This window comes from Patagioenas fasciata, chromosome 2 (genome assembly GCF_037038585.1).
Source record: "Patagioenas fasciata isolate bPatFas1 chromosome 2, bPatFas1.hap1, whole genome shotgun sequence".
Lineage (NCBI taxonomy): Eukaryota > Metazoa > Chordata > Aves > Columbiformes > Columbidae > Patagioenas > Patagioenas fasciata.
In genome coordinates this window covers 39,315,658-39,328,325 of record NC_092521.1, presented here as the reverse complement: position 1 = coordinate 39,328,325, position 12,668 = coordinate 39,315,658, and the positions used below count along the sequence as shown (strand labels likewise).

The 12,668-nt window shown below is 41.0% G+C and overlaps 1 protein-coding gene across 4 annotated transcripts in view; it reads right to left on the bottom strand.

The window, feature by feature from the left end:
• Positions 1–12,246, bottom strand: part of ASPH (aspartate beta-hydroxylase) — a 110,473-nt gene extending 98,227 nt beyond the window's left edge. The window contains exon 1 of one of the 4 annotated variants that reach the window (XM_071804078.1): positions 11,989–12,246. In XM_071804078.1, the coding sequence (XP_071660179.1) occupies positions 11,989–12,049 (61 nt within the window). In that variant the 5' untranslated portion in view covers positions 12,050–12,246. The remainder of the gene's footprint in view (positions 1–11,988) is intronic. The other 3 variants (XM_065831451.2, XM_065831450.2, XM_065831452.2) reach the window with 3 other exon arrangements.
• Between the last annotated feature and the right edge of the window lie 422 nt (positions 12,247–12,668).

Here is a 12,668-nt window from a genome sequence, read left to right as displayed (position 1 = left end):
TGATCCTTTCCCCTCCCCTTAATCCTCCAACATCAAACACAGCAGCGAATGAAACCGAGAATGCTGTACTGTGGTATTTTTGCTGCAATGTATGCCTCGGTGCCTGAGCTCTCAGGACATTAAATCCACCAGCATAAACCAAAACAAGTCTGGACACAAAGCTTGCCTGCTTGCATTTGTTAAGTTGGCCCTTGCCCAAGAAACTTTCTCCATGTTGGCAACTCTTCTGCCAGGCATCCCCAGTATCCTGTAGAAAATGCTCATTCCAAACTTGCTTTAAGAAAAAAACCAGTTAATTTCTAAAATGTAGAATTTTCAGATCAGGGCTGTTCCCCTGGTACACCTCATATTTGCTTCTAGCAGATTGTTTTGCCAAAGCAAATCTGTTTCCCTGGAGGCAAATTTTCTATTGCATATTTGTTAAAAGTAGCAGAGGTGTTGATTTTGCTTTGTTGCCCTCCCTTTCTAGAGAGGACTAACTGATCTCATTCACCCCTCTTTTAAATTCTGACAATATGCACACTACCTGTACAGCTTAAAGCTGACACAAGTGATTAATGTTCAACACACTCTCTTCTTAAGGACTAGGAAAGGAGGCAAAATAAACAAGACAAGACAACAAAGCACTAATACACTATTCAACTTATTTACATCTTCAATTTTAGCAAACTATTATTTTCCCCACTGCATTTCAAACAAAAGCCAGTTATTTTTGTGTGGGAGGATGACAGAGACAAACTCATGCCTCATTAGCAGTAACTCTAAATAAAAACTTCAGGATGTAGCACTCTGCCCTTCTTCCCCCACGCTTCTTTAAATAACACTGCCACCAGGTAGAAGGAGAGAACAGCAGAATATTGCAGCTCCTTTGAAAAACAACATACACCTCCTGTGGTTTTAACATTCAGCAACTAATTCCCAAATGTAACTCCCAATAGCTCAAGGGAGGAAAAAGGTGAGAAATAACACCCAACTGAGTTTAAGACTTTTCAAATGGATGCTGTAATTAGTGTCTCTTTTAACTATTTTTAAAGCCACTTGAATACATCAAACAGAACAGATGCTTTAAGAAAGACCTCCTGACTAGTACACTTCAGCAACATGTGTGATATACAGGGGTTTGGAGCAAGATATGAGAAAAATTTAAACAAAGGGTAAAAGTCATCAAATATGCAGAGAAATCAACAGCTTATTAAGGGAAATAATTTTACATGCAATTATATGTAGCCCATTGCATATAAAACCTATGTTGTTTTGACAGGCATTAGATTAGGCAATTTGGTGCAACTCCACTTCCACTGCACCTGCATCTGCAGAGAACAGATCTTATTACAAGTGAATTCATGGAGTATACAAACAATACTCAGAACCTGAAGTCCATATTATGCATATTTTGGGGGGATTGCTCCAAACTGGATCTGGCCTGGTTGAATGCCCATAAGCAGTTGCAGCATACCTTTGTGTTTCATCTTACTGAAATCTAAGTAAGGATATTCAGGGACAACAGCATAAAGAATAAAAGCAAAGTGAATGGAGCTAGTCAAGAAATTAATTTAAAATGCACACTCCTAGTCTGAACTAACACACATCTATTGACCTTTGAGCAGGTACTCACTCTCTTATCTTGTGTCCTTTAAAAAGCAGTTGATTACAAAAACATGTTATTTCCAATAAATGATAAACATCTTCCTTTCTGAAGGAGGAAACTACAGTTAAAATGGGGAAACTTCGGACTCATCAAAAGGAAAATGAATCAAAGGTCCACAAAACTGAAACAATCACATACATGTATCCCATGAACAACATATATTAACACACACCTTGAAAAATATAGCTTACAAATGTGTCTCTGGATGCTATAGTTCAAAATACCAAACAAAATTTTTATTAGTTTTGTGCAAGATAAAGGTTAAAATGAATAGATAGATATTTAAAATACAATTCAAGATAGCTAAGTAAACAGCACAGATTTCTCATGAGGTCTCATTCGGTCGCATTCAAATGCTATGATTACTGGCTTCTCTGCTGGTTCTTATTTGAAGAAACTCAAATTGCTTCACCGATGCTCAAAATTAGGATTATTCAACTGAGTTGTGTAACTTTCAAATTTGAAAATTATCTTCAAGTTAGCTTTGCTACAACTATGCGCTCCATGCTATTTTAGTTAATTTCGGAAAAGCAGATCCAGACTAGCAGTAATAATTCCACCTGTATATCACTACAGAAGTGCAAGCAAAGATTAGAGGAAAAAAAAAAAAAAACAATTCCGAACACAAAAATAAAAGTAGGTTTCAAAGCATCAAGCTAAGCTGCTGCAATGCGTACAATTATTTCTCACAAAGGTATGTTATGAGGTAATACGGAAGCAATTACGGATTATCACATGAAATGAAGGGTGCACACAAGTTATCAGTTACCAGAAATTAGAAAAACATAGTAAAAGGAAAAACAACAAAGCACTGATCAGAGAAATATCTAAAAATAGCATTTTAGAAGTAAAAGTTACCAATCACCTAGATCACAGGGAGACTCCAGAACAAGCTTGTTTTAAAAGCAAAATGTAGAGTGATACAAAACAGGTATGTGAGAGAGAGAAAAAAGAAAGTTACAATAGAACCATCCTGCCATCAATAAAGTTGAACTAGTAGCTGTGCAAAGACAGAAAACAACCTCTCTTGTATGAACCTGGTCTATTACTGCTTGACATTTTGCTGAATGATCTTTTCCAGTATGATTAATGATAAAACAAGTGTGGCAGGACATCCTCATCAATAAAACTGCAGTTATTTTTTTAAACAGTTTTGACAGAAAGGTTTTTTGTGGGGGGTCAGTAACAAGTCTTTTGGATAAAATACATATCAAACGGAAGTTTACAGCATTCTCTGTCAACACTATTTCCCCCCACCCTATTAATAAATATGAGCCACTTTTTTTCCTCTCACTACAGTGAGAGAGGTCATATCTGGGTGTATATATATATACATGCATACACACATACTTGTCTGTATTTTTTAAATCTAGACTCAATAAGCATGTGTGTTGAACTGTTCCCTTCTAAGAAGCTCACAGACCACAATGATTGCAAGTGCTATCCTGAAGTAAAATAGATTTTCATCTTTAATTTTCACTCAGTGTACCAAATCACAAATATGCTGAGGATGGCCAACTGGAGAAAAATATAATAATTAAAAAAAATATGCATAGTGAACTATTTAAAAAAAAAAAAAAACAAAACACCTATAGGCTGACAAGCTCACTGCAACTTCCCAAGTGAAGCTCCTCCCTTGACTGGATGAAGTGTTTCCATTGAACCGTCTCCTGGAACTCAACACCTAACTCAGGATGTGAAAGATCAGAGATTCAGTACTCTTTGTAGCGGGGACGTGTTTGAGTTTCTTCAGAGGTGTAAAACACATTTTTTAGGATACCCAAGTAAAGTATTTAAGTCCTTCAAAATGAAGCTGTTCATTTGTGCATATATCTTAACTAATCAGAGCAGAAACTTGTAAAAGTGGAGCTCCGCAAAACAGAGACTAAAGCGCGGTTTTTCCCCTCTTTTCTATGTAGGAAAGGGGACACTGGACGTAATTGGCCTTTCGTCACACTCCTTCTCAGCGGGCTGAATCTCTGTTTCACACTGCATTGGAACAGTTTCAACAACAAGAATTTAAAATATATACTCTCACTCCATAAACAGCAGCTGCAATACTGGAAGTTAACCAAACTTCTTCAAGAAAATGAAATTATTTTTTTTCTCCCCTATCCTGGGTGACAGTTCCAATTGCCAAAGTATTGCACAGAAGTAAGAAACCACTCTTTCCAGTTCTGTTCCACACAGGAGCAGGTCTGCAATCATATTATCTGAAAATATGCTTCAGGTAAAATAGATCCAGATTTTTTCCTTTTTCATATTCAGTTTATAAAGAGAGATGGTCAATACTTTTAAAAAGTCAGCATATTTCTGAGCATAAGCTGTTACAGTTCAAAACACTCTGAAGCCAAAGAAACCTTCTGGTTCACAAGGAAGCAACACAACATTTAGATTTTTTTAGTTGCAAGCTAAGGTGATTTGTTGCTAAGAAGTGAGAATTAATTATTCTTCAGAAAAAAATTCCAACACAAAACAAGACTATAATTTGGCTGATGTCAAGCCTCATTCCCAAGGGTTTTTTTAAGTTCCTATTCTCATGTAGTTACATTTATTCTGACTATATTTATGAACAGTGAACAAATCCTGTTCGCCTTCCATTTAAATGATTTTTGTAAGACATACGTGCACAACAGAAATCAGAAAATTAATTCAGAAGAAATCTACTTATAAAAGAAACATCATAACAGTGATTAGCTTTTTTTTTTTTTTAAAAAGAAACAAGTTTTTATCTCTAAGAGGAAAGCAGTCACAAACTAACGACAAAAAATAAATATAACAAGAAATTCTGTCCTAGCAGGTTGCACAGTTTTGTAAGACTTCTCAAAGGCACTTTATCCAGCACAACAGTGAATTTAACTTGCAGTGCTCACTCTGCACTTTTCAGTGAGGTTTGGAGAGACCAGATGTTTGCCATCCTAAGAGCTGCTGCTGTCAACAGAACTCCAGAGGAAAATTGTTAATCTAAGCACAACTGCTGAAGTCAGAGGAGGTAAAAATGAATAGAGAGATATATGTTAGTACGAGAACATCCTGAATCTGCACCTGCTTCTTTTCCCAAACACTTCAGTCAATTTTGTCAAGTTTTGGTTTTATGTGCATACAAACACAAACTAGAATAATGTCCAAAACGGAATGTAAAACTTGCCACTTGTAAACTTACTTGGTGTAAACATGAAGTCAAGACATTCAAGGTTAAGACTAGAAGCTTGTAAAGAAATTTTAGTTTGTCTCCTGCTCCAGGATCAACATATATGTATCAGTTATACAACTGATGAGGAGAAAAAAATCAATTCTTATTTTATCTGTGCAAATGACTTAGATTTTTAATAGCTGCTGTTTTGGTTAACCAGCTCTCTCCCACAGAACACTTGGAAATAAGAAGATTTAAAATTATACAATCTACCTATCTTGTATTTGATTTTATGTAGCCAATAGTCCTACATAATTACTAGGTTAATTAAATATTTGGTTGTATTTAGGTCAGAGCAGAGTTCAGGAAAGGTAAACGTGGAAAGGAAATACAAGAAATACTTAGGCCCAGAACACACAAATTCTGCTGGTGACCTTTAAAAAAGTTTCTGTTACATAAGGCTGAAAAATCTTCAACTCTGTGTATAGCATGCTGGCATTAATTTTAGGGTATTTTTTTCTTGTTCCATTTTCCTATCCTGTAATGTGGGTCACATCAATTTGTTTCAGCAACAGGTCCTAATTAAGCCACAAAAGAAGGAAAATTGATTATGTAGTTCAGGTTTTCAATTTTTCATATGGTTTGAAGTAGTTTCAAATAGAAGCTAATAAAACTCCAGTTGCCAGGCAAGTACCTACAACTCTGCTATTCAAGAATTTCTACTCATGGAAAAAAGAACTTTTAAAAATCCTTTATTTAATGCCTAAAACTTAAAGTTTCATAGAAGTTCATAGAAGTGCTCTTCATCTGTAACTTCTACAGAATTCAAAAGATATTTTAGTTGTCTTATACCTACAGTCCTATAAAAAGTTTTAAAAATATGTTGTCAGGAGATCTCAGTTAAGAAAGTATTGCACGTTTCACAACTTTTTTGCTTCAGAAGATATAGCCATGCCTTCCAGTTACTGCAGCAAGAAATAGTTGCACTTTCTTTAGTATTAAAAAAACCCCAAACTTAAAACACGCTTGTGTAGAAAGAAAGTGAGATATGTTACATTAGTCATTAATTGTCAATTATCATTCAAACATTACCTCAGGAAATAAAATTGTAGAACAAAAAACCAACTACTCGAGAGTTACAGAAACCCTAGCTATTAAATATTCTGTAAAGAAAGTCTTCAGACAAATAACTTGTTAGCATTTGTTACATTGGCTAAGTACATGCATAGTAATAATACAACTCTGTATTAAGGAGATTAAAATTTATTTAATTTTAAAAGTTCCAACAAAGCTAAACCACACATACTACAGCCTGTTCAACTCAGTATATGCTTATCTGCATACTTAATTCACAGTGTGTTTAAAGACACAGAGTTATGATTTCCACTTCAAAGCATAGCTCAAAACACTTCCATGCAAAGAGCTAGCCCGGAGGATGCAGTTAGGAAAAAGGTTGCTGCAGGCTAACACACAGATTACCAGTTTGTGATCTTCATCAGGGAAGAACCACTTGGGGTAAATCAGAACTTCACTGCTCAAGTTCTCTACAACGAAGAATTCAACGTAAGAGTTAGGACAGGAAGACTTTTTACATGTTTCAAAGTGATTCAGAAAGGTCCAGCTGAAAATGAACATTTTTTTTCTTTTCATACAGGTGATCAGTAAAGGGGTTTTCTGTTTAAAGAAACAGCAATCTCACCTCTTTATGCACTCTGTAACTAGAAATAATCTTAACACAGATGCCTTTTACCGCTAGTGAATGTTGTCGTCTCTATTGAAGCCCTTAAATATCCAGCCATTACTTTAGCATACCCAACCAAACCATTCACCTTCTCCTCCCTTTTACCCAGATGACCTTCCATAAAGCTGTGCACTAAGCTGGTCTGGGGAAAAATTCGTCAGTTTTTGGCTTATCAGTTCCCTGGCATGGTTCACCTAGCACCTGCACAGCTACTGATTCAGGTGCAAGGAAGGGGCACTGAAAAGAGGAAGACTCTAGAGCAACCTCAGACTGGATTAAGCTGACTGCAAACCTACAGCATTGGACTGTAGAAAGATTTAACTCCGTAATCCCCCAATACAGTACACAGCCCTGGAGTCTGAACCTAGACTTGCCACCACCTCTGATGGGGAATTTTCATGTGCATTCTCAGAGTAACTACCAAAATCTGACAAAATATACTCCAACTTTCTGTCTCCCTGAGATTATTAGTGATACTTCAGGTTTACCACCTAACCTTTTAAATAAGCTCTATCTGAAAAGGCTTTTGAAAAGGTTACCTCTCTTACATACCATTTAAACTCTTAACAAAATGCTCAGGAAGTGTATGAATGCTGACATCTTGCAGATGTCAAGTGCAAAAGCTCCTCCATATTTGAAGCACTGTGAATTCCATCTTTTAGCCCGCAATGACTTCTGTGTGCAGGTAAGATACATTATGCAACACAGAGCAGGCCCAGATTTCAGCCCACACTGGGTCAAAAGGGGAAGGAGAACTTTCTTTCATGTCTTTATCAAGTAGCAGCACCTCCAGAAGTGGGGAGCAGAATCACCCAGTGCTCCACAATTCTTAAGGAGAAAATGTACCGATGAAAAAACAGAAATTAAAGGATTATAACAGAAGAGCTTAGAAAGTCCAAAAGATGAGTAAAAGGAGTTGAGAGTTTGGCAATACATTTGCATTTGGATATACAAGGGAACTATGCAGTTAAAACAGGAAAAAGTGAAATGAAACAGTTTGTGGGATCTTACAAAGAAAAGTAAGGGTAGTCAGAAAATAATCATTAAAATGGAGATTAAAGAAAACTTATCAAAGCAACAGTAGAGTTCTTTGACTTGAATCTGTGCAACAAAAATGCAGCCTCAAAAGCAGCAAAGGTAGGATTTATATATATATATACACTGTATATATATATAAAAATACAGTTGTCTGTAAATACAGACAATGCCTTGTGTTGGAAATGTGTTTTTGTCTATTGCCTAGCTTTACTGGAGAACTACTTTCCCACTTGAAGCCAGAAATACAAAGAAAACAGAAAGCAATTATTGTACAACTACATGATCAGTGAGAACTATGTTTAAGTACTTGCTTACATACTATAAGACAAAAGACATCCACACAGCAACGTAATGACAGATATCTTACATCAGTACCCTTACTTCTACAAGTAAACATATCTTACAAAGTAATTCATGTATTTTCAGCCATCTGTATTTCATAAGTAGCTGGGCTGCTGATCCTCACTCTCACTGGAAGGCTTATCCACCAACACCTGCTCCTGCTAATGCCCAAGACATTTGCAAATTTCCCATCTCATGAAATTTGAGGGAGTTAATTCATGACCAGGTGACACACATTTGTTCCTGCACCAAAACCATCCCTCATCTCCTGAAGCTTTAAGTAATATTCCAGCAAGTATGTATTACTTCATCTAGCTGTTTAAAATTAATTTTCTTCCATGTGAGAGGTCACAGATTTTACAATAGATTCTGTAGGCCAGAGACAAGAAGCCAAACTTTCCAGTAAGATAACAACAAACACGTTTCACTAAGTATCCCCAAACTGTCAAATTTTGACCCATTTTTCACTTCTGTACTCCAAATAAAATCACTGCCATATTCATACAATTCTGTAAATATCACTTTCAAAGAAGCATCCATCAGTAGCAGTACAAAGCTTAAATACAATTTTTTTTTTTCGTTAGCACTGACTTGAAAGCTTCTAGTATGACTTTTGAAAGTAAAAGGGAGAGATCTATTTCTAAAAAATATTTAGTTCCACTTCTGACATTCCAATGAATCTGAAAACACCCACTACATTAAGAACTATTTCAGACTTGATTTATTTGTAAGATTACTGTCAATATTTTCTGATGAGGAAACCTAAAAGCAGATTACTACATTGAGATGCAGGCACTGTCTTCAGTACACAGATTTTAGATGTACTGTCAACTTCAGTGGTTTCAGAGCTATGAGCAATGCCTTGGCAAGAAGCCACATCCTCTCCCACGAACCACTGTGAGAGTGACTACTACAATATTATTGAGAACTGTCTCAGACTTGAGGTTTCCATACTTCACAGTCTCAATTACTAGCCATTTCAAAATTATCTCTTCATCTCATTTTCACTTCTCTCAACTGTGGAAGGCTTACTGGCTGCTGTGAGGACTCTGCTCCTCTAGCTGTTCCTTCATTTGCACAGAAGTAATAACCTCTTTCTACAGCTGCAACTATGAAAACAGCATCAGCTGCATGCTGTAGTTTCTGTGGTTGTCCAAGGGATTCTAACTAGGAGTTGTCAAAACTAACAAAATATTGGCCTAAATTTAAGAGGTGACATCTTAGGGGAGTGCCTAACATATTACTCATACTGCATCATCCCATAATAGATAACAGTAAATAAAGAGTCCCCAGTGCAATTACACAAACCAGATATCTTTTAATACAAAGAGATAAAATTTTACTCAGACTGAAAATAAAAACCTGTGGAATATTTTTTTTTCTTGGAGATTTAGTTTTCTGATAAATTTACTTTTTAAATGGTGACAAACGTTTTAAGTCATATTTAAAATATTAACAGGACCATGTTCAGTTTTGAAATTATTCCCAAGACTCATGTTCTTAACGCTTTATTATTAAAAATCTTTATTCATCATGCTTAATACTGCATGATGGCCAGAGCACCTCCAGTCCAAGCAAAGGGAGTACGACAGACTCTACAGCAGGGGTGTCAAACTCATTTTCACCGGGGGCCACATCAGCCTCACATTCGCCTTCAAAGGGCCAAATGTAAGGCAACCGCGAGGCTGAAGTGGCCCCCACTGAAACTGAGTTTGACACTCTTGCTGTACATCATGGGATGGCAATTGAAAAACAAAGATTTGAAAAAAAATATAGTTTGATGGACAGACCACTCTCTGGATATGGAATTGGCTGGACAGTCACACAGAGAGTTGCAGTCAATGGCTTAATGTCCAAGTGGAGACCAGTGGTGAGTGGCATCAATCAGGGGTCAGCATTGGGACCAGTGCTGTTTAACATCTTCATTGGCAACATGGACAGTGGGATGGAGTGCACCCTCAGCAAGTCTGCCGATGACACCAAGCTGTGTGGTGTGGTCAACAAGCTGGAGGGAAGTGATGGCATCCACAGGGAGCTTGACAGGCTTTAAAGGTGGCCCCATGTGAACCTCATGGAGTTCAACAAGGCCAAGTGCAAGGTCTTGCATGTAGGTCAGGGCAATCCCAAGCACAGGCTGGGCAGAGAATGCATTGAGAGCAGCCCTAGGAGGACTCAGGGGTGTTGATGAGAAGCTAAACACGACCCAGCAATGTGTGCCCACAACCCAGAAAGCCAAGCGTATCTTGGGCTGCATCAAAAGAAGCTTGACCAGCAGGTCAAGGGACATGACTCTGCCCCTCATCTCTGCTCTTGTGAGACCCCACTTCATTCAGCTCCAGGGCCTCCAACATAAGAAGGACACGGACCTGCTGGAGCAGGTCCAGACGAGGCCACAAAAACGATCAGAGGGCTGGAACACCTCTTCTATGAGGACAGGATGAGAGAGTCAGGATTCTTCAGCCTAGAGAAGAGAAGGCTCTGGGGAAACTTCATAGCAGCTTTCCAGTAGCTGAAGTGGCCTACAAGAAAGCTGGAGAGGGACTTTTTAGAAGGGCATGTAGCAATAGGACAAGGGATAAGGACTTTAAAATGAAATAGGGTAGATTTAGATTAGGTATAAGGAATAAATTCTTCACCAGGAGAGTGGTGAGGCACTGGAAAAGGCTGCCCAGAGAAGCTGTGGATGCCCCATCCTTGGAAGTGTTTAAGGCCAGGTTCGATGCAACTTTGAGCAACCTGGTCCAGTAGCAAGTGTCTCTGCCAATGGCACAGGGGTTGGAACTAGATGATCTTTAAGATCCCTTCCAACCCAAACCATTCTGTGAGTCTAAACCAACCAACCAACCAAACAAAAAAACCCACCTACTTCTATGAACATTGGTGGTATCACCTCTAAATTCTTTTATGCCTTAGAACACTTGAAATCTTTTTCTCTTAATTCATCATGTAATAGGCAAATTAATCCTACACGGTTGATCCTTTAACACTATTCTCTATATTATTGCTATACTCAAAGACAAAAACCAGATATTTTTACAGTGTTGTCACCACATGTCATCACTGGAGCTCAGTGCATGTCAAGCTCAAAACCAAATATTTTACCACAAGGAAACATTCAAGCTCTGATAGAAGTACTTCCTTTCTTTAATGCAGTGTGCATGGCTGCATAGTGACTCCAGAAGTATACATCTTTTCCTCTTTCAAGCATGTTTTGCTATGCTGAAAAATGCTACTGCACATAAACCTTCCCTACCTAAACTGTCTGCAGATAGTTTATGATTAGTTACATTTGCTAAGGTGTTCTTTATTGCAGGCGAGAGGTATAGGGATAAGCCATCTCAAAAAACCATCTGCTTGCATTTTTCAAATGTTATTCCTCCTTGCTTCTATACTTCGAGAAACCATCAGATCAGATGCTACATTTACTGTAGATTTAAAACTTTAGACCAGTGTTATTAAACGGGTCAGCCTAAGGAGATATTCCAACACCCAAGTTTAAACACAAGAATAACAACGACTCTGCTCGCATCAGATATCGGGCATTCTACCCTCGGCTTCTCGAGCAAAAGGTCTGAGCGCACTTTCCCGGACAACCGCAGAAGTCGAGACCCAGCCCGGGCAGATGATCGCTCACCCCAACCTTTTTGGGGAGCTTTCGAGGGCCATCCCCACCGCCCAGGCCCGGCCACTCAAGTTTCTCCTCCACGTTATATCCCGAGAAGGGCGGAGAGCGACGGAAATGCGATGGACAGACCTCGGCCACCTCCCCCTGCCCTCAGCTCCCGCGGTGCCGATGAGCGCGGTCCAGGGTCGGCAGCAGGGGAGGGGGCGGGCGGGGGAGGCGGCACCTCAGCCCGCCAGGAGGCGCGGGAGGAGGGGAAGGCGCAGCACCCGCTCGCCTCGCCCGGGGACGCCCCCCCACCGCGGTGCGGGGCGGCATCAGCCCCCGCCACTCCCCCAGCTCCGGGGGCCCGGCGAACGCCCCGCTCTGTCCCGCCAGGCTGCCCCTCACGGGGCCGCGGGAACCCCCACCCCATCCCCTCAGAGCTGCGGCCTCATTCCCGCTCCCGCAGCGGCGCCACTCACCTCTCTTGGAGCCGGGGCTAGGGCTGCTGCCGGCGCCTCTGGAGCTCTTGCGTGAGGCCATGGCACGTCCTGTCAGCAGCGAGGGGTAGGGGCGGTGGCTGCGCGCGGCGGGGGCGGGGCGGGCCGGCGGGACTGCAGCGACGAGTCACACACCACCACCTGAGCCCCGCGTGCAGGAGCGCCCTGCGGCCACGGCAGCGCAGCACCGAGCTCACCACGGCCCGTCCCGCCTGCCCGCTGGCCAGCCAATCGCGGAGCGCCCGCGAGAACGAGGCGGAGCGCTTCTCGGCTCCGATTGGCGGTGGGACGAGGAGGAAGGGACGGCGGCTCGCCGGGCGCGCGTGTCCGAGACGTTCCCCGCCGCCGGCGCCTTTGAACGTGGCAACGCGGGAGCGAGCGGCGGCTTCTCGCGAGGGTTTGGCCGCGCGGACGGGCCGGGAGGGCGCGCGCGCCGGGAGGGGGCGGTGACAGCTGCGCCGGGGGGAGGTGTCGTAACGGGTCTTGGCGGCCCCTCGGCAGCAGCTGGGGGACCTGTTGCCTTTCTTCCCCTGTCCAGAGGGGGACGGGCGCGAGTCCTGAGCGGGAGAGAGGGGAACGGAGGTGGGCAAGGCGGCGGCTGCCCGTGGGGGGTTGTGTGACTCCGGGGTTCTTCCAGCTCGGTGAGGAAGAGGAGAGCGGGA